The sequence below is a fragment of the Marmota monax genome, unplaced genomic scaffold (assembly GCF_021218885.2).
Source record: "Marmota monax isolate L192 unplaced genomic scaffold, Marmota_monax_Labrador192_F-V1.1 WCK01_AAM20220418_F8-fsc00008, whole genome shotgun sequence".
Classification (NCBI taxonomy): domain Eukaryota; kingdom Metazoa; phylum Chordata; class Mammalia; order Rodentia; family Sciuridae; genus Marmota; species Marmota monax.
The window spans coordinates 9,545,009-9,572,079 of record NW_026694432.1 but is presented as its reverse complement, the minus strand read 5'-3'; the positions used below and the strand labels follow the sequence as shown (position 1 = coordinate 9,572,079).

Sequence of the window (27,071 nt, the reverse complement as noted above, 5' to 3'; positions counted from 1 at the left end):
ACCAAGAGGAGGCAGATTTTAAAAGGCCGTTGAAGGAGGCTTTATTGAGACTCCACTCCCTGGTGGACTCTATTAGACCGACAGAGCGAATAGGAAGAGGGTCTGAGGAGGAACCCCGTGGGGGCTCCACAGGACTGGAATTTTATGGGGCTTAGGGCAGAAAGGGAGGGCTTGGGACAGCAAAAGAGGTTTTTAGAGTCCCTTGTCCCACTGGAGTTGGTTGGGGGAACAGACTGAGATCCAGGATTGGCCAGGAGGCCCCACTGATTGACATGCAGTTCCCTTGGTGCCTGATTGACGTTTCCTTCGCATGTGTCTCCGGGCTACTTGGTGCTTTGTTCCTAAGTCACCTTCATCCACCTGACACTCAAGAAGGAGGCGGGCCTTGCTCTTCCACACTTTGGCTCAGAGCCTCCTCAGCTAAACGTTCGCCCTCACTTCTCACTTCCTGTGGGAAGCCATCCTGACACGTGACTGGGCGGCTCCCGTTAAGGGTCTGAGGCTTCTGGCTGTGTTGGAATTTTCCCGGCCCTTTCCTGATGAGAGAACCCGTCCGTGTGGGGGTGTGACTGACCACTGACCCCGGGTGCCCAATCACTGACCCTGACCTTGGAGTGCAGTCCCCCCTCAACCTTCATTGGATGGAATTATCCCCTGAATTTCTTGTTCCCCAATAAAAGGCTACTCCCTGTCGTGTTCACTCTCTCTCTCTCCTGCTAGCCCTGAGTAATCCTTGCTGCCCTGCTGGGCGGTTAGAGGTTGGAGCCAGAGAGGGGAGCCGTCTCGGACCTGGCAATAGAAATAAGATAACTGAGTCTGTGTGTTTTATTTCGATCTCTTCTAACTAACTTTATGCCAAGAACCTCATTAATGAAACCATTGCGCAGGCCGCCTGGTAGAACTTCCCACACGCAATCCTAAGCTGTTTGTCCCTATGTAGCAAGGATCCCATTGTTCCAGTTTCCTATAACAAGCTCCCTGCTTCAGCAGTGGCGCCTTTCACACCCCTCTCTATCGGGTCTGTCCCCCATTCAGGGCTCCCTAGGAGGATTTACATTCTCCTTGGTGTACCTCATTTCTTTCCCAGGCCTCCCTGGCAGGGTCACTAACACCCATATTTCCACTAATAGACTGTTAGAGGCAGTCAAGCTTTCTTTCTGGTGGGGGGATACTGGGAATTGAACTCAGGGGCACTCGACCACTGAGCCACATCCCCAGCCCTAGTTTGTATTTTATTTAGAGACAGGGTCTCACTGAGTTGCTTAGGGCCTGGCTTTGACTGAGACTGGCTTTGAACTTGCAATCTTCCTGTCTTAGCTCCTGAGGTGCTGGGATCACAGGTGTGGGCCACCATGCCCAGCCAGTCAGGTCAAGTTTTTTTTTTTTTTTTTTTTTTTGTGTGTGTGTGTGGTGCTGAAGATCCAACCCAGGGTCTTGTGCTTGTGAGGCGAGCACTCTACCAACTGAGCTATAGCCCTAGCCCCCAGTCAGACTTTTTAAGATCACACACCTCAAAGTTTTCCTTGCCTCTTCCCAGTGCTCCATTCTAAAGTCACTTGAGGTGTTTAGATATTTGCTACTGTGGCATCAAAACCTGTGTTCATTTTCTGTTGCTCCTATAAGAAACAACCACAAACTTAGTGACTGAAAATAAAACAAAGTTGTTATCTTCTGAGATCAGAAGCTTGTGAACAGGGCTGTGTTCCTTTCTGCAAACTCTATTTGCTTTCCTTTTCCCCCTTCTCAAAACTTTCCACATTTATGGTTAATAGAATTTCTGATTTTTTCTAACAGGTTAAAATATGTGTGACTTATTCTATGACTATTATGTTTAGGGAATTCTCTGATGATATTTTATGTGTATATATATATATATATATATATATATATATATATACACACACACACATTTTTTAAAAAATAGGGTCTTAACAAATTTTGTTGTTTCCATAGCTGCTATGTTATTTAATGCTTGAGGTTTTGTAACTTTGCTGATAAAGCTGGGGTCAAAAACAGGTCTGCTGTTCATAGTTAATAATAGCCATAATGGTGGCTTGAAGAATATTCTCCTTTATTCAACTCTAATTATTGCTTTTTCCTTCACTCGTGCAGGGGGATCAAACCCAGGACCTCTTGCATGCCAGGCAAGTGCTCTACCACTGAGCTACATTCCCAGCCTGGGCATCATAATTTTAAAAAGTCACAAGCTGAAAATAGCATTTGGTTGCTCTACTAATTTGTATCTGTTTGATTTGTAGTGAGAGCAAAAATTTCCATGTATTTATTGATCATTTTTGCTTTTCTCTAAAGTGCCTGCTCATATCATCTTCCCTACACTTCCCTTTCCCTTTCTTTCTTTAGTTTATTAACTTCTCCCACAATTGCATTTCTGTGGATTTTTCACAGATTTTTTAAAAATAGGGTTTTTAAAAAATTTTGTTGTTTCCATAGCTGCTGTGATATTTAATGCATGATGTTTTGTAACTTCGCTGATAAAGCTGGGGTCAAAAACAGGCCTGCTGTTCATAGTTAACAATAACCATCCATGCTGGTAGTGGTGGTGGTGAATGCCTGTAATCCCAGCACCTCGGGAGGCTGAGAGAAGAGGATCAGGAGTTCAAAGCCAGCCTCAGCACAGAGAGGCACTAAGCAACTCAATGAGACCCTGTCTCTAAATAAAATACAAAATAGGGCTGGGGATGTAGCTCAGTGATCAAGTGCCCTTGAGTTCAACCCCCAGTACCAATAATAATAAAAACAATAATAATAAAAATAATAATAATAATAACAGTCATCTGTGCCATTGTTAAGCATGACAATATCCCAGACCTCTCTTGTGTATTATTCTAATGTTTTATCCCCGTGTAACAGATGGGGAAATGGAGTCAAGATGAAGGTGACATGTCTTTCCTGAGGTCACATAGCCAGGAAGTGGCAGCATTGCTTTTTATTCTTTTGAGTCCTCATGACAATTTGTACAATGCTATTTTCTCTGCAGCTGAAGCACCAGTGTATCATCCTTTCTAAATTCACTTATAGGAGCGCGTCGACCAATGTGTCTGCCCACGTTGGCAGTTGGTTGGAAATGTCGGAGGGCTGCTGAGTCAGACAGAGATAGTGATCATCTCCTACCTTCCCTTGGGGCCCGGGCTGGTGGGTGGACAGTATTACCCAGCCCTCTCAGTGCTGAGGGCTGGATCCCCCACCAGTGAGGAGGAGGAGGTATGAGGTGGTGGGCTCCCAGTCAAGAAGCTAGGCAATGGCCACCCAGCTGGGTGCTCTAAGTTCACTGTCTGGTTCCTCATGACTAAAACACTCATTGTCACTCCAGGTGAACTGGGCTGCACGAAGTAATCACACAAGAAGCAGAGATAGCTTTTTTTTTTTTTTTTATCCTTTGGAAATGCTCCAGTTTAAGAGATAGCTTTTTCTTTGGGTCCTGTGATGGCTCCTCTGACTTTAAGGGTGGGGAGAGAGAGAGAGAGAGAGAGAGAGAGAGAGAGAGAGAGAGAGAGAGAGAACGCACTTGCTGAACCCTTTTATTGAGAAGAAGCCATTCAAATGAGGCAAGGCATCAGGTTTCAGGGGGTTGAGTCTAGCTTCTGATGTCTGCTGTCAGCAGGTAGACTGACATGTAGGAAGGCTACATCCAAAGGCAGAGAAAGAGAAGGGGACACGCAAAGGGCGATTCCATGGAACATTCTATCCCAAACAGGGCAAAGGGGTAGTATTATAAAGGAATAGGTGAGTGTAGCTCATCCCCATGGTGGTACGCCTACATCTGAAGACACGCTCTCAACTTCCGGAACATAGACAACGCCAAAGTCACTAGTGATGGGTCAGAGCCTCTTGCTTCAGGATGGAAGGCGTGGGTCATTCAGAGTGACTCCCCACAGTTCACTGAATAGGTTACATGATAAAGCCAACAGCTGGACATCATTAGTGCCAAAGGCCATGCCAGGTGAGCCAATGGAGAGGAAGTTACTGGTTTCTGAGTTGTGGCCTTCAGCAAGGACAGAAGCAGCTGTATCTCAGGGCACACCAGCATAGAAGTCGGGTCAGACTTACTGTACCTTACTGGAGATCAGCAAAGGGTGCGGAGGGCAGTGTGCAAGCCCAGGGTCCCTACCCTGAGACGCCATAAGAGCATGACATTAAAAGATCCAGGTAGCAGTGAGGAGTTTGAGCATAGAAGAAAACAGGCTGGCAGTGAAGGGTGCCACTTCTGTTTCCTGGTAAGAGACAAAACCAAGACTGTGTTATTAGTGTGAAGCTGAAATTGTGTGACGATTTGCAAATCTGGGCCACTTCCTGTTCAGGAAGAGTTGTGTAATATGTTTGGGCCAGTGAGGCCCCAGAGAGTGAATCAGGGAAGTCCTCACTTTCATCAACAGGCCTAACACAGTTGCTTGCAGTAGACTCTGGGTCTACTGGGATGAATGTTCAGGTATGTGGCCCCTAAAGGCATCTTAAACTCAGGCATTAATGGGAAAGAGCCCAGACACCACCACGTAGTGAATGGGTTTAATCATAGGAAGAACATGTCTGTACCTTGTTCTAGAACAAACAATTTTATTCTGCTGTTCCAAGTGATTTTTATGAAGCAATCTCTCTGAGGGTTAAGAAAAATAAATGAGAGCTGGGGTTGTGGCTCAGTGGAGCACTTGCCTAGCACGTGGGAGGCACTGGGTTTGATCATCAGCACCACATAAAAATAAAGGAAATAAAGGTATGTCCATCTACAATTAAAAAATATTTCTAATAAAAAAAAGAGAAAAGAAATCTGCCCCATTCTGCTTACTCTCTCATGACAAATACTAGTACGAGCAGCCAGAGTCAAAGACTCCCCTGGAGACTCAGAGAGGGGAGCAGGTCCACATTATTCCCACTTTTTACCAGGACTCTCAGGGACAAGTCATAGGCAAGAAGTTCCCTGTGTCTGTTCTCCTCCCATTGGAAAAACCCACCCCTGTTCCCGTTTTCTAGAGCCTTCCTGGGGGTGCCGCTCTGGAGTGCCCCAGCTTTGATGGGGAGCTGGTGGGTCTCTCTTCACAGATGTCCCACCCTGAGCTTTCTTTTCATTTGGGAATGAGGACAGAGAGCAGGACTGGGAGGCTGTTGGGGAAAGCAGGGACTCTGTGACCTGGCAGGTATTTCTGATGCAATGTGAGGGAGCCCCCTGTCCCCCAGCACTTGTACAGCCTTCACAGAACTGGGGGGTTTTGTCCTTTATTTTCCCCCTTCAGAGCCTGCACAGGAAAGGGCTCTGGTGGAACCCTGGCCCTAGTCAACTCTGTCTTTTTCTTGTCAACCTGGATCTAGAGTCTAGTGTGAGTCTAAATTTACTGTGGTGATGAATATAACATGCAATGAGTAGCTCATTGATCCTTAGTGAAGTGATTCTTAGACTTATTTGGCTTACACTCGTCTTTCAAATTTGGGGCCCTCTCCCCAGAAAAGTGCACATACCTACACACCAGCGATACAATTTGAAAGGGCTGGTAAGGCACTGGAGTCCATAGACCCAGGATAAGTCACCTACTAAACTTTAATCCACAGTGTGGATTTCAACCTCCTCAGCACAGCACACAGGGCCCTCATGATCTGACCCTTGTCAGTTTTTCCTAATGCATGCCACACATACTCTAACAATTTGCAGTTTTCCTTTCTCACTTCTGCATTTTCGTAATACTCATCTCCCTTCCTGGAATGTTCTCCTTGATTGTGTGAAAACTGACTCAACTCTATTAAGGCACTTCTTTTTTCTTTTCTATTTATTTATTTATTATTGAAGATAAACCCAGGGGTGCTTTACCACTGGCTTCATCCCCAGCCCTTTTTATTTTTTTATTTTGAGATAGGCTCTCACTAAGTTGCTGAGGTCCTCACTAATTTGCCAGGTTGTCCTCAAACTTGCAATCCTCTTGTTTCAGCCTCCTGAGTTGCTGGGATTATGTAAAAAAAAAAAAGTTTAAATGTAAGCCAGTATAGCAGAACTGGGGTTTTTTTTGACCCCCACCCCTCTAATTCCCCCTTCTCTCTTTCTTTATTTCCTTTTTTTTTTTTTTTTGCAGCACTGGGGATTGAATCCAGGATTGCCCTACCACCGAGTCACATTCACAGGCTGCCCTCCCTGCTTTTTTTTTTTTTTGAGACAGGGTCTTCTTACTAAGTCGCTGAGGCTGGCCTAGGACTTGTCATCCTCCTGCCTCAGCACCACCCTGCCTTGTCTCCCAGCTCATTTTTGACGGAACGGGATTCTTTTAACATAATGAATAATGATCAAACCACTCCACAAGAGGCCAATCATATTAACACGAATGAGATTTCAATGTCTTCGAAGTCTCCCATCTAAAGAATGTGAACATTCTGTTACTCAGCCTTAAGGAAGAATGAGATTATGGCATTAGCCAGTAAAATGGATAGAACTGGAGAATATTATGCAAAGTGAAATAAGCTGATCCCAAAGAACATAATGCTGGATGTTTTCTCTGATGTGTGGATGTTAATTCCCAGGGTCGGGCAGGGAGAATAGAGTATTTTGTACTAGACAGAGGGGAGTGAAGGGGGGGGGGGTAGGAATGATGATAGAATGAATCCGACATTATGACCTTATGTGTGTATATGATTACATGACCTGTGTAACAACCAGACAAATGAGAAGTTACACTCCATTTTTGTATGATGTGTCAAAATGCATGCTACTGTCGTGTATAACTAATTAGAACAAATTAAAAAAAAGAATGTGAACATTATAAGATTACTTTTTGTGGATGAGTGTCCACATCTTCCACTGCTTTCTCAGGGTAGAGATAGGAATGATGCTATCTGTGGCCCTGATCACCATGGACTCAGTGGCAGACACTGTCTTCTGGCTGCCCATAGTTATTTCCAGCTCTCTCTCTGCTGTCTCCAGCTATAGGTGCTTCCCTAGCCTCCTTTGTACTTAGGGATTGAGCCATACGACCTGATTCTGGCCATGAAGTCTTAAGGAGAAGTCTGATTCTGAGAAAATTTTTGCCTTCCTGATTAAAGAAAATTCCCGGACTGAGACATTCCTTTTTGCCTCTTCCTTCTCTGAAAGATGATGTGATGTTTGGAGCTGTGGTGACCATCTTATGACCATGAGGTGACTTGCATGAGCAGTGGTTCTCAAACTTGAATGTATCAGAATCACCCAGATGGCTTCTTAAAACACAGACTGCTGGCCCTACCCTCAGAGCTTCTGAGTCTTAGGTTTGGAATAGGTGTGAGAATTTCCATTTCTAAGAGGTTTCCAGGTGATACTGATGCTTCTTATCTGGGGCCCATTCCTTAAGAACCACTGAACAGGGCTGGGGTTATGGCTCAGAGGTAGCACACTTGCCTGGCATGCGTGAGGCACTGGGTTTGAGTCTTGGCACCACATATAAATTTAAAAAATAAATAAAGTTCAATCAATAAAATATTAAAAAACAAACAAATAAACAAACAAAAACCACTGAACATGAGGATGAGAATCCAATGAATAAGATTGAGAATGTAGGTCTTTGGTAAAGTGCTTGCCTGGCACATGCAAGGTCCTGGGATTGATCCCCAGCATCACAAAAAACAACACACACACACACACAAACAAACAAACAAACAAAACCACAAGACAAAAACAAACAACAAAAAAACCCAGCAGATAGAGGATGGCAAGGCAGGATAGACCCTGTTGGGTAGCTGAAGCAATGTGAACAACAGTCCTGCCTCTGGATTTCTTGTTCTGTGTGAAAACAAACCACTGTTTGTTTAAGCCATAGTCTGTTGTGTTTCTTACAACTTCTCAAAGGTCTGAGCCAGGCATGGTGGCACAGGCATGTAATCCCAGTGACTCTGGAGGTTGAGGCAAGAGAATCTCAAGTTCAAAGTAAGCCTCAGTAACATAGCGAGGCCCTAAGCAACTTGGTGAGACCCTGTCTCAAAATAAAAAAGGGCTGGGGATGTGACTCAGTGGTTAAGCACCCCTGAATTCACTCCCAATACCAAAAAAAAAAAAAAAATACTGAACTTTCCAGGAGTTGTACACTGTGGAACAAACAGAGGGAGAGAAAATGCAGAGGGATGTTTATCCAAGGCTGACTTACTCTGAGGTGAAAACTGCCTAGACAGGAAATGTTTTGAATCATTTCCTAGAGTCCATGAGTATTACTAATAGTACGACTTTGGGGATATTTTTGTATACCAGGGTTATAATGACCAACAGTAATTAATGCCTTGCTCTGCCCCTACTTACTCTGGTCCCCACTCGTTTGAAGTAACTACTTTCAACTCTTGTAGTAGATTATTCTGCAATTTGTGAATTTAGGTGATTGACATGCTTATCCTACCAGTATTTACCTCTCCTGCCTTGTTCATTCTCTCCCTGCTATGGAAGATGAGAATTTATATTTTAATATATATACATACACACATATATATTTAGTTGTAGGTAGACACAGTACATTTTTATTTTATTTTTATGTGGATCGAACCTAGTGCCTCACACATGCCAGGTGAGTGCTCTATCACTGAGCCGCAGCCACAGCCCCGGATTTAGATTCCTTTATACTACTCCCCCAGATTTCCTCTCCCACATTTACAGGCTATAGTTAAGTACCAATATTTTATCAAATTAATGCTCATAATAGGATAACTAGTTATTATTGATCATGAGCTTGTTTGTGTTCATTCCCCTCTGGTTGCTCCTACCTTGCCACTTTTTTTTTTTCAGTGCTGGGGATCAAACCCAGGGCCTCATATTTGCTAAGCAAATGCTTTACCACTGAGCTACATCGCAGCCTTATTCTGTGGCTTTTGACAAAGTATGCATGGCAGGTGCTTTGGCTAGGTTCCAATAAGAAACACAGGGCCAATGAAAAAGAGGCAGTAAGGAGAGTTTAAAGGTTACAGGAAACCAACAAAGGGTGCCATGTATCTTGAGGCTAGCAACAGCAGGATGCTGTAACCCCCAAAGCCTGAGGGGTGGCAGGAGAGGGTATTAGCAGAAGGTGGTGAGACTGTAGCTGTAGGAGAGGCCGCTGTCAGGGGAAGGAGGAAGTGGCCCTACTAGCAGGGAGAAAGCAGACAAAATAAATAACCTCTCTGCTCCTGCCTCTGATTTCCTGCCTGTGCCTCCACTGACTGAATGCAACCAGAAGCCAATGTGCCAGGAGCCAGGCCAGTGCCGTCCATCAAAGTCACCTCTTGGGCCCCAGAGCAGGGTGAAGGGCCGAGAGGGAATGTGGAGGGCAACTGAACAGAAGCCAGAACGAGAGATACAATTTTAGAATCAAGCATATCTGAAAGAACCTTTATTCCACGCTGTCTCTAGAATGATTATTTGGCTGGCACAGAATTCTAGGTTGGCAACTCTTTTTTTTCTCAGAATTTTGGAGGCACTGTTCCATGGTCTCCTGGCTTCCAGAATTGCTGTTGAGAATTCTATGCTATTCTGATTCCTAGTCGTTTTTCATGTGGTTTGTTTTTCCTCTCTGGAAACTTCAGATCTTGCCTTCTCCCCAGGGTTCTGCTATTTTGAGATGATATGTTGTGGTGTGGGGTGACTTTTCTGTCATTGCTACAGAGTCCCTGGAGTAGGCCTTCACAAAGTGTATTTGCCCAGTCCATCCTAGGCCCTGAAAATGCAGGAGCTGCTGATGCAGACATCCACTCTCCTGTGACATGCAGAGTTGAATACAACCGCTCATGGCTGCCATCTGTTATTATCGTACACCTGTGGGCGGTGCCGTGTGAGCTCCATGGCCATGAGTTCAGCCAGGATTCCAAGACTGGCACAGGCAGCCTGGCCTCCTCTTCCAGGTCCTATATTAGTGAATAGTCATGAAGGTCAGTGGGCGGTTGGGGGAGAGGAGGGAAGAGGGAGATGTTTGGTAGATGTAGGAGCTGCAAATTGTCTCAGAAGAAAGGTGGGTTGGTACAACTTGAAGTTGGTTCCTGGCAGACCCCCTGGTCCTGGCATGGGGCCTGAGCCCCTTTGGATGGAAGACAGGTTCAAAGGCTTAGAAAAGACTTCAGGAGACAGTGGACACAAGCAGGTCTAACTTGGGGCCTGGATGATGGTGTGTGACACAGAGCTGGAGAGAGGCCATTCTCTCTTTGTGAGGGAACAGTGACCACCAATCCCCTGGAATCCTGAGCAACATGATGTCATGAAACAGTGTCATTGAGAAAGACTTTGTCACAGTGGGTATCATCAGCAATGGCGAAAGGAGCTGCTTCCAAAGCTGTGAGACTGTGGGGAGGGACACATGGGAAGGGAGGCAGAGAGGGGCCTGCAGCTGGAGGCTCACGGGGCTGGCTCACGTAGCAGACACGCTTTCAAAGCTGAAGACATAATCAACTGCAAGGCAGGGGAGGCTTTGAAATAATCACAAGTCCTTCACGTTGGAAAAAATCTTGAGAATTGCTTGAAGAGAGTTGATTAAATGAACTACAAGTTCGTTTGAGGTTCGCTTAATGTGACAAATGACTACAGAGCTGACTGTGAAGTGGAGAGCACAATCATCCTGCATTCCTAATGAAAAAGCCTTTTTATTCATATTATCCTAAATTGGCCAAGTGAATTGACCAGTGGATCAGAAGCTGCTTTTGTTCAACATATGACTGGAGAGAATTGATCTCTTAGTTAGAAGATGTGTTAATGAAAACTTCCTATGGCAACAGTCCAACAATATTCACCATATATTTGGGGGAATATTCTCCATGGTTACTCTAATATAACTGCTTAAAAATCAACTTCACTTTGTCATTTTTTTTTTATGTGAGCTAGGTGGCAAAATACTCTGATTTAAAGACCAAGAAGAGAAATCAGCTGGGAGTCGAGTGTGATATGTGCTGTCAGGACTCTTAAATTTCTTCTTTCTTTTTGTACTGGGGATTGACCCTAAGGGCACTTTACCACTGAACTACATCTTTGGTCCCTGCTCAATTGCTGAGGCTGATCTCAAACTTTCAATCCTCCTGCCTCAGCCTCCCGAGCCACAGGATTATAGTGTGTGCCACTGCCCTTGGCCTCTTCCAATTTTCTCATAACCATAGATGACAATGCACAACAGATGCTGAGACAGATAGAAAATTATAACCATTAATGTGAAACAGTTTTATGATAAAGTAACACTATATTATGGAATAGGGGGAGCATTTTTGCAAGAATTGTCAAGGGAAAATTCAAGACTTCAAAAACATCTTTTTGAACTTGGGAAAAGAAGAGATTTGCCTTGTCCATATCCTCAGACCCTGAGGTATACATTCATTTTCCTCTGGCGTTATTACTGATAATATGCTGCCGGTGTAGTTCAGTGGTAGAGTGCTACCTTAGCATAAATGAGGCCTTGGATTTGATCCCTAACTCTGTAAAAAAGTAATAATAAAGCTAATACTTGATGTGTCTGGATAGGTTAGGTTATGCTTGTAAATAAACAAAACTCAGTGATAACATAAAGAAGATTTATTTCTTGCTCATGCTGCTTATCCTTTTTTTTTTGTGTGTGTGTGTGAGTCCTGGGGATTGAACTCAGGGGCACTCAACCACTGAGCCACATCCCCAGCTCTATTTTGTATTTTATTTAGAGACACGGTCTCCCTGAGTTGCTTAGTGCCTCGCTGTTGCTGAGGCTGGCTTTGAACTTGTGATCCTCCTCCCTCAGCCCCCTGAGCCACTAGGATTACAGGAATATGCCACCATGCTGGGCTGCTGCTTATCCATTATGGGCTAGCAGAAGACTCTTATCAGTTATTCAGGAATCCAGTATAAAGAGTAACCAACATCTTGAACACTGATAGTTGCCATATCAGAGGGAAAGGGAATCAGAAGAGTCTCAAAGTAGCAAATAAATGCTTCAGGCACAAAGTGATGCATCCTTTCTACTCAAACTCATTGGTCATACTCAATCATAAGAGGGCCAGGAAATAAAATCCCATATACAAAACAAACACGCAAAAAGTCAGAAATATTGAATGAAGAACATTCATTGCCTTCATTTACTATGGGTTAGAGCTATTTTAAATAAAGGCATTATCTTACAACAATCCTGTGAAATAAGTACTATCATCATTCCCATTTTATAAATGAGATAACCAAGGCACCTAAAGGTTAAGTAACTTGCTAAATTCACATGGTAAGTGTTAAAACTGAGTATTTAAACCCAGACATTCTGGCCCCAAGGTGTGTGTGCTTAATCTCCAGACTATGCCTTCTCTCACCGAATGAAAAAATTGGAGAAGCATTGCCATAGGCAATGGAACACTAAAGGATTTTTAAGCAGGTTAGTGAGATTCTTTTCATGTAAAATCTCTCTCTAAAAAGAGATAGAGAGATATGAAGGATCAGTTTATTTAGAGTAAGACTTAAAGCAAGAAGGCTATTTGCAGAGTGAAGGGATGAAGATGAGAAGGGCTTGGAGTAAGGCACAATCACCAAATAACTGAGTAATCTGGTTTGGTTTGGTGCTGGGGATTGAATCTAGGGCCTTGAGCATGCTGGGCAAGAGCTCTATCACTGAGTGATCTTGACCCTCTCTTTCATCAACTAAAAAATGGCTAAAGCAATACCTATTTTGACTTTTTCTTTCTTTTTTTATTTTCTTTACGGAAAACAGTTTACAAAATGTATATTCACAAAGGTCTCCTAGGCATGGGTAGAACAGAATGGTTTAGATAGAATTAAATTGTTGTGATTCATTAAATAATAGTAAATTTTAGTTTTTCTCTGATGACATGAAAGTTTTGAGGGGAGACTAGTCTTGGGAGAAAGTGGAGATTCAGGAGAGGGTTATACAAAAATAAGAGGATTCTGAGTTTTTCATCTTACCAGCTTCCCTGATCTAATGTTTCCATGGCAGCCAAAATGATTTGTTTTTCAGTTCTGGGCATGGAACCCAGGGTCTCACACATCCTAGGTGAGTGCTCTACCACTGAGCTACACTCCCAGCCTTCAGAATAATCCTTTAAAATCACAATTCAAATCATGTTGTTCCTCGATCGGTCAGTAGGATGCCTGATACTTAGCCGTTTCTCAGGAACAATTTGCAGAGTGAGTGAGTGAATGAATGAATGAAAACAAGAGCAAGATGGCAGATGTTTTCCTAAAGAAAAGGACAGCCACTAATAAATTATCTGTAGCAAGGTGGCTTTGGACAATGATGTTTAATAATCATTTTTAAGTCATTGCATATTCTGTGCTATGTTGTAATCACCACCCTCCTCCCAAATAACCTTCAGTATGAGTCTGCTACACAAAACTGCATTGTTTGGTGAAGATGTAATGAATCAAAGAAGACACAGATTGTCTAGGCAGTAGGCAGAACAACGTCCGAAGATGGTGATGGCAGTAGAAAGCTAGTGAATATCAGTGGGAGGCGGCATTCCCATAGAGGAGTGACCAGAACCTTCCGAAAAATGGGGAGAGTGTGATGTCCCCTTAAACTTCGGCTAGGGACTTGGGCCCTTTTATGTGTCTGTTGAAGGAAAAAAAAAAAGCTGGAGGAGTTTGGGGTATCCACAACCCGGAAATTACATAAGGATGATAAAAACTTAATTCTGAGTTTTTGTGAAGATTATATTGGGATAATTCATGTAACGTGGTTAGCACTGTGCCTTCCACAGCAAGAACTTAGCAAATGTTTGCTTTCTCCCTTTTCCTTTATTCCTTCCACTCTTTCTGCCAGGCTTCATTCATTCTTTTCCAAGGACATGCAGGGGGCGTGTCTTCTCTTTCTCCGCCCCTACAGAAGCCCCTCCCCGGCCTCTCCCGGGATTGGTTCTTGGAAGGCGGAGCCGAGGCAGCGCGGCGCGGTGGGGCGGGGCGCATGCGCGGGCTAGGCAGGGTGGAGGTGGAGAGGAAGAGCTGCCGGAAGTAGGCGGCGGAGGTGGTGTCCGAGGTGTCGGCAGCTGCCAGGGAAACCGAGGCGCGGGACACACTGCCGGCAGAAAGGCAGCCCCGGGGGTCGGCTCTGCGTCCGGCACCCAGGAAGCCTCGGGCTCCCTTCGCCTGGGCTGAAGGTCCCTGGTCCAGCAACCTCCGCTGGACCCAGGCCTTTCCCTGAGCCCGCCAGGGGGCGCGGCGCCGAGGGGCTGAGGAGTGGGGGGCTGACGCCGCTGACCCTAGAGGGGCGCCGGGAGGTGCGGGAGGAGAGCTCTCCCCCGCTCAGGTGGTGCTCCTGGGCGGGGGACCGGGAGTTCTCACCTCGGACTGAGACGGGGGCATCTGGGGGCGAGGAGGGCGCGTCGCCCTCTGCCCCCGCCGGCACCCTGGCCATGACCGGCAAGTCGGTGAAGGACGTGGATCGGTACCAGGCGGTCCTGGCCAACCTGCTGCTGGAGGAGGATAACAAGTTTTGTGCGGACTGCCAGTCTAAAGGTAGCGCGTCCCTCCGGGTGGGCGAGGGGTCCAGTCGCCGGGCCGCGCCATGGTGATGGATGGCCTGCGTGGGGAGGGGGTTTGTGGAGTTTAGGGCGCCCAAGTCATCTTTAAATGGTAACGCGTCTGGTGAGCATGCTAGGTTTTGTGCGGCTCGGGGTTTGGTGCGAGCGAATTGTGTGTCAGAGGTGGTAATGGTGGGGGGTGTGGGGGGCGGTGAAATTGGTGTGTTCAGGTGAGAGTGTCTGTATTTCAGGGATTTGGTGACTTCTGGGTCAACTGTCAGTCCGGAGCTAGCAGCCTTTCACTTGCAAATCTGTGGATGAACTGCATTGTGAGTGTGCGTGTGCGCGCGCGCGCGTGCATCGTGTGTGTGTGTGTGTGTGTGTGTGTGTGTGTGAGAGAGAGAGAGAGAGAGAGAGAGAGAGAGAGAGAGAGAGAGAGAGAGGAGGGGAGGAGGGAGGTGAGATGACAGATAACTGCTTAAATGATTTTTTAAAGGTGGTGATTGTTGCTGCCTGCTCTTTGGTGAGCAATTCCTTTTGTCATTTTACAGCCCTGCTGAGATCTGACAAGAGTGCTTAGGTGGCTTTCTTCTTCCAGGATGTGTGCAGAGGGAAGCTGCCTTATGCAGTGACACAGTGCGGATTTCTAGACAGCCTAGCCCTGGTTTGTGGAGTGCGTTGGAGGCCTCATGTGTGTGCTGGCAGAAACTAACAGATTTGGGCTGTAGAGCAGGATCAGTTTTATCAGTGGACAAAAGGAAGCAAAGAATTCATCATCGGATTTGTTGCTTCCATAGTGATTACTCTAGTAAAGGTGAAATAGTGTAAATTGGCAGAATCATTTAGTCTTTGTTTCCTGTGCCCTCAAAATCCATGATTCAATACAATTAAAAATCAGTGTGATAGGAAAGCTTGGTTATTAGTGAAATGTTTACATTTAACATTTATAGATACAAATTGCAATATTTGGGGGGGATATTATTCATTTACTTTTGTTGGTAATGCAGAGGATTTGCTAGGGTTATTTGCCATATAGCATGTTGGATATATATAGTATAAAAATTCTAATGTAAATATATTTATTTTGAAAAAGGAAGATGCTTAATCAATGGTTTCACTTGATTACCTTTTTTTTTTTTTTTTTTTAGAATAGGTTATGTAAGGAGGACAGAGGAATGATGCATTGATTTAGTTACCTAGTAGTATATTTTAGTGACCTCTACCAATAGGTAAATGAAATTTGTCATTAGGAAAGCAGATCCCCAGACTTCTTTTCCTAAATTTTTACATTAGCAAGAATTTATTTAAAAAAGTATTTTAGAATCAATTTATGTTGAGTAGGTTAATTTCTTATAGATTGATCCTTGTTAGATCTTTGGAGGATTCAGTTTAAAATTTGTGAGTTGTTTGTCTTTACTTAAATTACCTTATGTCCTTACTTGACAGATTTTGAGTCATAGTGAAGCAACCCACTGGAGTGAGCATTGCTACATTTGGAAAGTCAGATGCCATTTTGATGATTAGTAGCACCCACTCCCCTACTTCTCATATTACTTGTATTCTTACTCATGTTCCAATAAAATATAGCATGTGGAAGAGAGGTTGATTCACCACTTCTTCCTCCAAATTTTTTTCAAATTTTTTGTTGCTCTTTACTAATAACCTTGTTGGGGATCATATATTGAAACGTTAGTTAATTCTTAATGAGAACTTGTAACTGCTTGCTTGTAAAAACTTATAGCTGCTGTTGATGGTAAACATCAATAGATAGTTACCTGGTAGCGTTGACAAAAAATATATTTGGTTGGAGAAGGAATCTAAAAAACTGTTGGCTAAAATGAAAATTGGGTTTCAGTTTGTTTATCTGTATTTCTTGTGTCTTTTCTTAGAAAATTGAGTTCTAACTGTATAGGCTCTGGTGAGTGCTCATCCATTAATATTCAATCAGTTGATACAGCCTTAACTACTGACCCACAAGTGAATATTTCTGTAATGTTCTGAAATAACTCTTTGGCAACGACTCTTCTTTTTAAAGTCTTATTTAGGAATGATATTTCTTTATTAATTTATCCTAAAAATGTATAATTTAAATTTCAGAATAAAGAAAAAGCAGGTGTTCTTTTTATTTAGTAGAAGTTTTGTTGGTCCTGGGGTTTTTCATTTTTTGAGTACAGGGTTCCCCAGTACCTGGGTTCTCTATGGCACTGGCTTGATTTCAGTATGGGGAAAGAAGATGCTTCCCTGATGCCTCTTTAAAAACTCCATTGCTGGGGCTGGGGTTGTGGCTCAATAGCAGAGCACTTGCCTAGCACGTGTGAGGCACTGGGTTCATTCCTCAGCACCACATAAAATAAATAAATAATAAAATAAAGGTATTAAATCCATCTACAACTAAAAACAATAAAAAAAAACCCCCTAAGCCCAAGATGTGTTTTCTCATCACCAGAGACCTCAAGCTAATGTGATCTTTAGGGGCAATTTTTAGACTGACTTAAATAATGATCGACAGAGGACAAAACTACTGAAAATTTCAGATATGTCAGTGGTAACTCTGGCTAATTGCGGCTCAGTTTCATTTTTGAGTAAGATGGAATGTGTCATACTTTGTTCATATTTGGAATCTTACTGGTCCAAGGCTTGGTCTTTTCTCTGCAGTTCTTGTGCCTGGAATAAACCCCCAAGCAACTCCTCAGAGACTGTGGATTAAACTGGACACTCCTGTTTACCATGAGAGGATCTGCCTTTTTGTTGATTTGAGTACTCATGTCCAGTATTGGGACTCTCCTTTATCAATCAAGGTTTATGAGAAATTGGGAGCTGTTTAATGAGCAAAGAATTTAAATGGAGGAAATTGGAATGGTCTTGAGGAATATTTACTTCAGACTGTGAACCTTGAGAAGAATTTTATATATATATATATATATATATATATATATATATATATATATATATTTATTTATTTATTTTTTTTTACTTTTTACATCTCCTACATCTTGTTTCACCACTAATTACCACTGCCTCTGTTACAACTCCCATTATATATTTTTAAATTTAAATTTACTTTTTGAAAAAGGTAGCACTTTTATGTGGTTCAAAATTCAAAAGATCCAAAAGACACCATATATAGTGAAAAGTCATTATTCTGTCCCTGATCCCTCAGCCACTTTTTTCCCTCCTGGCAGGTAACCACTATTGGCAATTTCTTACCTGACTTTTGAGAATAATATATGCCATGAAGAACAAAGGCATTTGAATATATTACTTTTAGTACTTTTATGCAAATAGTAGCATATTACCCACAATTCTTAGTATCTTGCATTTTTCAATCAACAATACAACAGTATAACATGGAAATGATGAAAGTTCTCTCTCCATGCACATTGCATTATTTAAGGTATTGTGTAAGGCACTATCCAGGATGTCTTGATTAAGTTGGAAGATATTCTCAAGTGATTTGGAAGGCAGCTTCTCTCATTGGAGGCATCTTAGAAAGTGTCCTAGGCCCATCCATAGCATTTATAAGCCCATCTTTCAGGTGGCAAAGAGGCAGAGTAGTAGAAGGGGCAGTAGACTTTAGAATGGAGCATGTAGTAAAACTCCTTTATTCTTTTTACACTAGCTTTGTGATCTTTAGCATGCCACCCAATTTTCTCACCTTAATTTTTTTTTAACTTTAAAAGATGAAAGTACCTTGAAAACTAAAATATTATTAAAATGTAAGCATCATTTACTTTTATCATTGTTAATCTTATTTTTTAAATTCTGATTTTGTTAGTTTCACTTTTTTACTTTATTCTACAATACTCTAGTTACTGGACCACAGTTAGAATGACTCACCCGGTAAAACCCTAGTCTTTAAGCCAAAACCATTTCCTATATATGGGAGTTCTGACATTTTTGCAGATTTACTTTATGGTACCCTTGAGGATGGCCTCTGGATATTCCCTGACTTTTCAGACTTGCATGAAAGATTAGACCAGTAAATTTCTTTGTGTGAAAATTTTCTAATACAGTTCTAAATTTTAATTTCTGTTAATTAATCTTTAGTTTTTCTTTCATTTGTTTTCCATTGATAGCTAAGATAGCTAAGTTATTGCTTTTTTAGATATCATTCCTTAGAACATAATTTTCCTGTTTTTTTTTTTTTTTTCTTTTTATTGGGGATTGAACCCTGAGCTATATCTTCAGCCCTTTTTATTTTTTATTTAGAGACAGGGTCTCACTAAGTTGCTGAGGGCCTTGTTAATTTGCTGAGGCTGTCCTGAATTTGTAATCCTCCTGCCTTAGTCTCCTGAGTCTCTGGGATTATAGGAATTCTCTTCTGTGCCTAGCTTTCCTGTCAATTTTTAATTATTTTTAGTTATATTGGTGGCATATTTTGAGAGCTTAAAAAAACTATCAGATCTAATAACAGGAGGAGTTCTGCTTTCATTTCTGGTTGTTAAACATCCTTCTATAGCTAAGATCAAATAATTTTCTAGATTTTTTTTATACCTTCATTTATTTATTTTTATGTGGCCTGAGGATTGAACCCAGGGCCTCACATGTGCCAGGCGAGTGCTCTACTGTTGAGCCACAACCCCAGCCCAACTTTCTAGATTTTTACAGCTAATACACCTTAACTCGACAGTCATGGTTAGATTGACACAGTTTTACTGAAAGTAATTTATCAAAATCCCCATTAAATTGTCTTTTTTTAAATGTATTTTTTTACTTGTCAATGGACCTTTATTTCTTATCTATATGTGGTACTGAGAATCCAGCCCACTGTCTCACACATGCTAGGCAAGTGCTCTACCACTAAGCTACAACCCCACCCCTAAATTGTCTTTTAATATCAACATGCTAAACCTGTTCCTTGGGAGATAACTTTCCTATTTGTTCTCCTTGTTCTTAAATATTGTTCTGTGGCAGTGAGGAAAGAAAAACACAAAATGCCATATCTATTAGGGGGAAATTTGAAAGTCTGAGATCCCATACTACATATATTTATTCAGAAAATGTTTCTTTAAATTTTTTTTTAGTTGTAGATATACACAACTTATTTAATTAATTTATTTTTATGTGGTGCTGAGGATCGAACCCAGTGCCTATCATGTGCCAGGCAAATGCTATATCACTGAGCTACAGCCCCAGCTCCCAGAAAATATTCCTTAAGCACATGCTTTATGTCAGATACTCTGCCAGGACATATGGATTCAAAGATAAGATCTTTGATCTCAAGGATTTTACTGTCCAATAGGGAAGCAGATGTGTAAAACAAATACAGATACAGCATTGTAATTATCATTGTGGCATTGTGTACAGGGAACAATGAATGGGTTGGAGAAGGAAAACTGTTTCACAGGAAGTCATGGCTTTAAAGAGATAATTAGGCTGTGACTTAAAGGATAAGCAGAACTTTGCTAGGTGAATTTAGGGGACTTTTCATTCCAGGAAGAGGAAACAGAATGTGCACAGCCTCCAAGATGTGTTGTATGGTTTATGTGTGTGGGTAGTTTCTTGCCCACACATTGGGGCTTGTCAAGGGGTAGAGTTTGTTAACTAGTCAGGGGCCAGTAAAGTTAAAAGCCCAGTTCAATGGGCTCTCCTTTCCTCTTAATGTGCTTTATGGCACTGAAATTGTGAATATGCATTATGCTTTAGATTCCCTGTTGTATAAGAAATTCACAGTGTTGTAGGTCTACCTGCTGCTCAAATGAAATGCTTTCTAATTGCTGAATATTAAGAAAGGTCTGGGTTTTGTGTGCACAAGATGTCAATGGAAGTGTACCTTCATGGGTACATTAAATTACGTTAGAAAAGTCTAATGAAATGCCAGCAGTATGTAGTACATCATCTCTGGAGCCAGTGTTGTTGAGTTTTGAGGTTGAACATGCTTTTATGCTCAAGCAGCTCATATTTTGAGTATTTGATGTGTGCTCTTGATTGTATAAGGTACCTTGCATAAACAGGTAGGCACAGCTTCACCTTTTGGGTATACTTTGCAGCAAATTTTTTTGTTTCCAGATATATCATAAACTACCTTCTTTCTGCATTTTTCATCTGATGTCATGGTATGTAGGTGGCAGCTTTCTTGGGCATAGTTGTCTGTATAACCATTCATCACATGAGTCATTGCCTGTTTCTCTTCTGCCTGAAAATTCCATTTTGGAATAATATCATGCAATCAGTGACTCTGATCCCTACTCATTATGTACATTGCAGCTGGCTTTGTATGTTATGTTGACACAGTCTACCTGTGTCGTGGAGAAGGGATACATTAACTTATTAGAGCCAGACTCTTCTTTATCCAGATGATATCCCTTGTGAAAAAGATGCCAAGCAAGAGTCTGCATAAAATGCACGTGTTTTACATTCTAAGCACACAGTTCTTAATTTTGATGTTATGTCTGCTTAAATCCTTATCACAGTTGTACTTCTGTTTGAGCTAGTGACCAGTTTATATAGATATTAATTTTGAAGAAGTTCTGTATTGGCCTCTGGAATGTAACAGTTCAGCATACCACATTGAAAGATAGGAACACAATCTGTGTAGAGTAGCACACCTTAACATTACTTCACTTTTACCAGATTCCTTTGTTTTTAAAGCAGTATTCCTGTATTTGTTAACTTTTTTTCCTTTTTTTGGATACCAGGAATTGAACTAAGGGGCACTCAACCACTGAGCCACATCCGCATCCCTATTTTGTATTTTATTTAGAGACAGGGTCTCACTGAGTTGCATAGTGCCTCACTTTTGCTGAGGCTGGCTTCGAACTCATGATTTTACTGTTTGCTTCTCAAGCCTCTGGGATTACAGGTGTGTGCCACTGTGCTGTGCCTATACTGATTAGTTAATTTCTTTATCCTTTCCTTCCTTTATCCTTTCCTTCGCACAGAGGATTGAATTTATGGGTACTTTACCACTGAGTTACATCCCCAGTCCTTTTTATTTTGAGACAGGGGCTTGCACATTTGCTTAGGACGTTGCTCAGTTGCTGAGGCTGACGTCCAACTTGATAACCTCCTACCTCAGCCTTCTGAGTTGCTGAGATTACAGGTGTGCTCCACCATGCCTGGCTGCATTAGTTAATTTTGTAGATTATGATTTGCCACACATGATGTGTCCACAATAGTGCTAGCCTTTGAGGACAGTGATTTGGTCCTGTTTTGTTTGCTGTGGTCTTTCCAGCAGTGAAAGGGGTTGACAAGACCAGGCTCTCAGTAAATCTTTGTTTGAATGAATAAATGGATCTTGTCATCTATACGTCTTTTATTTTTCATTAGAAGAGATCTTTTGTAGGTTCTTTGAATAATTGTTTTAATTCTTAGAAAAATTAATTTCTGAAAAATAAGTTTTAAAATAAAGCTTTGAAGTCCCTGTTTAATGGTTTCCTTATTAGAGAAGCAAACCACTATAGGTCATAAAAGCAGAGGGAATTTAATATTGAGAATAGGTTACACAGGTAACATAAGAGCCAAGAAGCTAAACAGGGGTTGGTGAGGCACTCCAGGGATTAGTGATCCTTTTGAGCATTATGCCCCTAAGGAAAATAGAAAAAGTGTCACCAAGGTCGAGAAGTCCTAGCTCTTTAGTATGAGCTGGAAGCGTGGAAAGAGGAGCTGTCCAGTGGTACCCAGGCCAAATAAGAGAGAGAGAACCCTGGCTCTCGCCTCTTAGCCCCACCATACCTCCTGTTGAGGGAACTTATCCAGAAATCAGTTGGCAAGAGTGCCTGGGAGATGTAGTGCCTTGTGACAGAGTGGAGCAAGGAAGGGTAGGACTCAAGTGCCAGCAAGTAAAGACAAAAGCACGTGAAACATCTCTGAGATACAGTCTTTTCCTCATTTGAGTTATTACAGGCAAGAGATAGGAAGGGTTTTCAGGCAGGTACAACTTGGTGTGCTTCTAGAGGATCTTTGTTGCTGAAACAAGAATTAGTCCCAGGAAGTAATCTAACAACTTAGTCATAGCCTATGTAAGTAGGGCATGTGGCTAGGCAAATTGGCTTCTCTTGAATTTGTATGTGACTGTTGGCCATTGCGAGAAATGATTTATCGTTTTTTTTTTTCTTAGGAATATGGGTTCCCGCCCTGTTGATTCTGGGAAGTTTTACTCCTAAGCATGGTGTAGCTACACTGATACATTTAGTCTTATCTACAGCTGGAGACCCGAGTTAGAATACAGAGGATGCACAATGTTTGAGGATGCCAGCCTTAAACCTGGCTTAGGCTTTTCTTGACAGTTAAGGTAATTGTGGTGGGGCTAATTTTCCTGGTGCTGCACATCTTTTGACTAGTCTTGTTAGTTGCTTGGTTGGTTCCCCCCACAAGTTCAGCTACTTAGCACTGGGTAAGGGAGGAGAGATCACTGGATCTATTTTCTTCTACATTAAACTTGAAAAGTGTTTTGTCGTGTAAGGAATGCTGCTGCTGCTGCTCCATTTAAAGGCAGAGCTTCCCAAGTTGTTGTTAATAGTTTTCTTCTTGATACAAGTTCAGCATTTTCTAGAAGTGCTTTTTTTTTTGTCAATCAGGTCACCTGCATTTGGGCCCTTGCTACATTAATGGAGTTGGTGGAACTAGGCCAGCAAAAGGTTTCAGTGCAGTGTGAGGGTGTCTGCTTTACTTTCCTTAGAGACCACAGATAAGGGACCTTCATTGTTTGAATAAAGTTACCAACAGTAAAAATCATGTAGGTTTCATTGTTTTTTACTTTTTCCAAAAAGATAATTTTCTCTTGGCAGGTATTATTGTAATTTGCAGATGTAATGAAAATTCGTAATTTGGTATTTTAAAAAGCATATCCGGCTGCTTCCCAGAGTAGCAGCTCTTTTCAGCAAGGCCATTTTGGTTTTAAAGGTATACCTTAAAAGGTACATCTGTGTGTTTTGAAGCCTCTTGTTTAAAAATTATGATATTTTGCAATTGTGTTTGACTCTTCCCTTTTCCAAACTTTCTCCTTTCCTACCCCACTCTTCTGGATCCTATATTTCCCAACAGGCTTTGTGAATGCTGGTCCATTGATGGCTGAACGGCAGGTACCTCCCCACTGGAAAATCCCAGAGATGAGCCAAATCTACCTTCAGCTGTGGCCATCCAACAGCGTAAGGTGGCCCTGGTTGTTGTCTTCAGTTTGTCCCACTGTCGTCTTCTCCCCATCCTCCCTCTTGTGCAGCTGAAACTTGCCCTGGGATCCCACCTTTGTAACATGTCACTGGGTAGTAATAGGATTCTATTGTTCCTTCTACTTTTCATTTTCAATTAATGTGAAGTGATTCTCTGACAATTTCTGTTGACCAAAACCCTCTTTTGAGTATTTCCTGTAGGCATGCTGGTTTGCTTTGAAGTATAAATGGGATAAATGTTTATCTAAGTACTGAATTATATAAGGCAATTTGGAGAATACCTTGTTGATTATTTTTAAATTTCAAGCCAGAGCTCTCAAACAGAAATTTCTTAGTCCCCATGATGAGAACTGGATTCTTCAGGCTTCATTTATTTCTCCTCACCAAGAAACCAAATGTGTAGGGTTCCCATTTTATGTATTTAGAACAAATGGCAAGAGGGAGAGACCTTCTGTCAGCTGTAGTTGATAGACTTATCCTTACATAGTGGTTGGTCCAAATAGTGTCTTGTTTTTCTTTTTTCAGATTATGCTGTTTATTGCAGAAGTTGATAGTGAAGGAATCAACCTTAAATCCCCAGACCTCTACCGTAGAGCTTGTATCTCTAGATGTGGGTTTACATGTTAATCCTGCAGTGTTACTTCATCTCATTTGCCTGAAGTGCACACACAGTAAATTTTGTTGTTTGCCTTCTTCCTCTTTTCTTGTCTAACTGGAAGTCCCCAAATGTGTGGATTTAGAAATGAGTTCTCTAATGTTTCTAGCTTTGAGTTTAAAAGTTTGTCATGTAGTATTATTTGGATGGTTGTTTTTGCTCTTAAGCCTTTGAAAAACAATTTCTTACAGGATTTTCTGTGTGAGCTGGTGGCAGCTTATGCTATAGCATAAAGATCCTGCTGGAGGGGACATTGGTGTCTTTTTGGTTTTTTGTTGGATACTTTATCTCATGTGATAACTAACACAAGCCCTCAGCGGAGAAACAGGAAGGAAACTCCTGTTCTTACTATGATGCTTTTGTTCAAAATAGCTGTAAACAGTAGAGCTAATGAAAACCAATTTGAGTGTGACAACTGATTTGAAAAGAAATAAACGTTGAAAGCTTTTTTTTTTTCTTTTTTCTGAAAGAGAAGCTATTTGGAACAGGGTTGACTTTGTTGCTCTGAAAGTGGGCATAGAGGAGTTTGGTTAGAGTCACTGTTTCAGACAGAGAAATTTGAGAGAAGTGCAACTACTGTATGAGCATTCCCTGCTTGTAGGAGAGCAAGGAAGCTTCATTAAATGCAGCATTGGAACCAGAAAGATTATAGCTTAGCTCCTCCATATATACTATATGGTTCTGAGTCTTGTCTGTGAATAGAAGCAGCCTGACACAAGTGCCTGAAGAGTCCATATTATGGCAGAGTAAAAATAGGTCCCAGTTTCATTAGATTTCTAATGTATTCAAAGAAAAAAAATTGTTGTCATAGGAACAGATTCCCAGACCAGTTGGTTTTTGTCTGCTGGTATCTGAAGAAGTAGGCAGGTGGGAGAGTCCTTGTGCTTATTATCTGAACATTAAACACTGTTTCTTTAAGAAGCAGAGATTTCATCTTTTCTGACTATGAAAGTTGTCCACACTCATGTAAAAAAATTATTGGAAAGAATGAAAAAGCATATTGATGCAGAAGATAGTTTCCATAATCCTCATCAAAGGTCATTTACTTGAGCTTATACCACAATGATGTTATATCATTATTGTTTTGTATAACATTTATTGTAAGCATTTTCATGACATTAAAACATCATTGTGTCCCATTATGGGAATAGGTCATTATTTCCTTAACTTTTGCCTAATTGTTGAACATTTGGATTTCAGTTTTTCAACAAAATAAGTAATTGTACAATGCCAATTTCTGTGTTACTCTTAGACTGAAAGGTGTTTATGTGTTCAGTTTTAAACTAATCATTGGGACCCTCTAATTTTAAAAAGTTGTAAGATAACTTGCTTTAGAACTCTCATTCTTAAAATGCTTCACTGCCATAGACACCTGTTGGGGGAAGGAGTGGAGAGCCACCCTGGCTTGACTACAGTTTTATGAACCATATCACGGCCATATGGGCCAGCATTTCACATGCTGTGCCTGGTGTGGGGGGATATTGTTGTGCCATTGATTAGCCTTTTATGTCGTTCACACACTCTTTCTTCACTTAAATTCATATACTAACAAATGGATGGGAGGCCCTATTAGTAGAAAAGGGTAATGACTTCTGCTTTTTTTTTTTTTTTAAACAGGGGCTTTCCTTAGGTTGTAAATGAGAATGGGGACTGTCTTCATGTCTGTGTTTCTAACTAATGAACAGTGTCTGGCAGTTTCTCTGTCCACATCATAAATAGTATCAGTCTGTTAATGTGTGTTCAGATCATATTCTTTTATGTTTTGTTTTGTTTTTGACCTTCATACTATTAGCTCAGATATTTGAAGATCTGTGATATTACAGTAAGCTGAGCAAGTGAATCTCATGGGTATTTTGTGGTAATTGCTTCTCTGTGCTATTTCATTTGTGTGCTTCTGGCATCTTGTGCCACATTTGAACTTGGAGCTAGTCACTATCCCCTAGCTTCTCAGTAGGAGGTTTAGTCTTGGGGAAAATGTAGCAAGGGCTATGAAACAGTGGGCTGAAATCGCAGTTCTTTGGCCCTTTGTGGGATGGGAGTAAGTATTTAGATAGTGTTCTCAGGTGCTCTAGAAATTAATAATAACTTTGCTGCAGTTTTAGAAGCTCTTGGTATACTCATTGGAATAGATTTGTTTAGTCTGAAAAATCTTTGGCTCTTTTGAAACTGTGATTATTTTCCTAGAGACCTGCCCTGAGTTTTTCTGCATAGTGTTTCCTGTCCAGGATTTTTCTATCCAATATGGCTGCCATCTTTGACCTACCCCATTGTGCCACATCTTTTGACTGTGTACCTCATTATACTGAATTGTGTAACACTTGGCATTTGAAACATTACTGTCAATATTTTCTTTGTGAAAAGACAAATCTCCACCTTTTGCTCTCCTTTAAGCCCGGGCTGTTTTGATGACTAACATGCAGCATGCCACTGGACTAATCATTTGTACTTTGATCCCAGAACTCATTTCTATTCTACTGTTTATTTAGAAATGAAAATTCTCTAGCTTGATTGGATATGGTTGTGATTCAGTTAAACTGGCATCAGTTTTCTGTGTGTTTGCTATTGATTGGGCCTCCTTTGATGTGTTAGGGAAGCTGCTGCACTCCATTAAATAGACAGAAGTTCACATATTCATGACCTTTTATGGGGTCTCATTTGTCAACCCAGAAGGTTCTGCACAGAGCCTCTACCTGGGTGAAAGGCATGCATTTCCTGGGAACAACTGGAAACATTTTCTGTCTGGCCACTTGGGCTTGAGCTTTCTAGTATGTTACACTCTTCTTCCCTTTTGGGCTTCCTTTTGAGGAAGGCGAGTGGGAATGGGAAAGGTTATGACTAAGTCTTCACACACAATCTCAGATGTTGAGTTTCCAAGCAGCACAGTGACTCATATGTTGTAATAAAAAGAGCCCCTGAAGAAC

At 41.7% G+C, this 27,071-nt stretch overlaps 1 protein-coding gene across 1 annotated transcript in view; it reads left to right on the top strand.

Moving 5' to 3' along the window:
* The first annotated feature begins 13,866 nt into the window (after window positions 1-13,866).
* The window catches only part of Smap2 (small ArfGAP2), a 49,206-nt gene continuing 36,001 nt past the window's right edge, over window positions 13,867-27,071 (top strand). Inside the window, exon 1 of the mRNA XM_046469201.2 lies at window positions 13,867-14,380. Within this exon, the coding sequence (XP_046325157.1) occupies window positions 14,278-14,380 (103 nt within the window). The 5' untranslated portion in view covers window positions 13,867-14,277. The remainder of the gene's footprint in view (window positions 14,381-27,071) is intronic.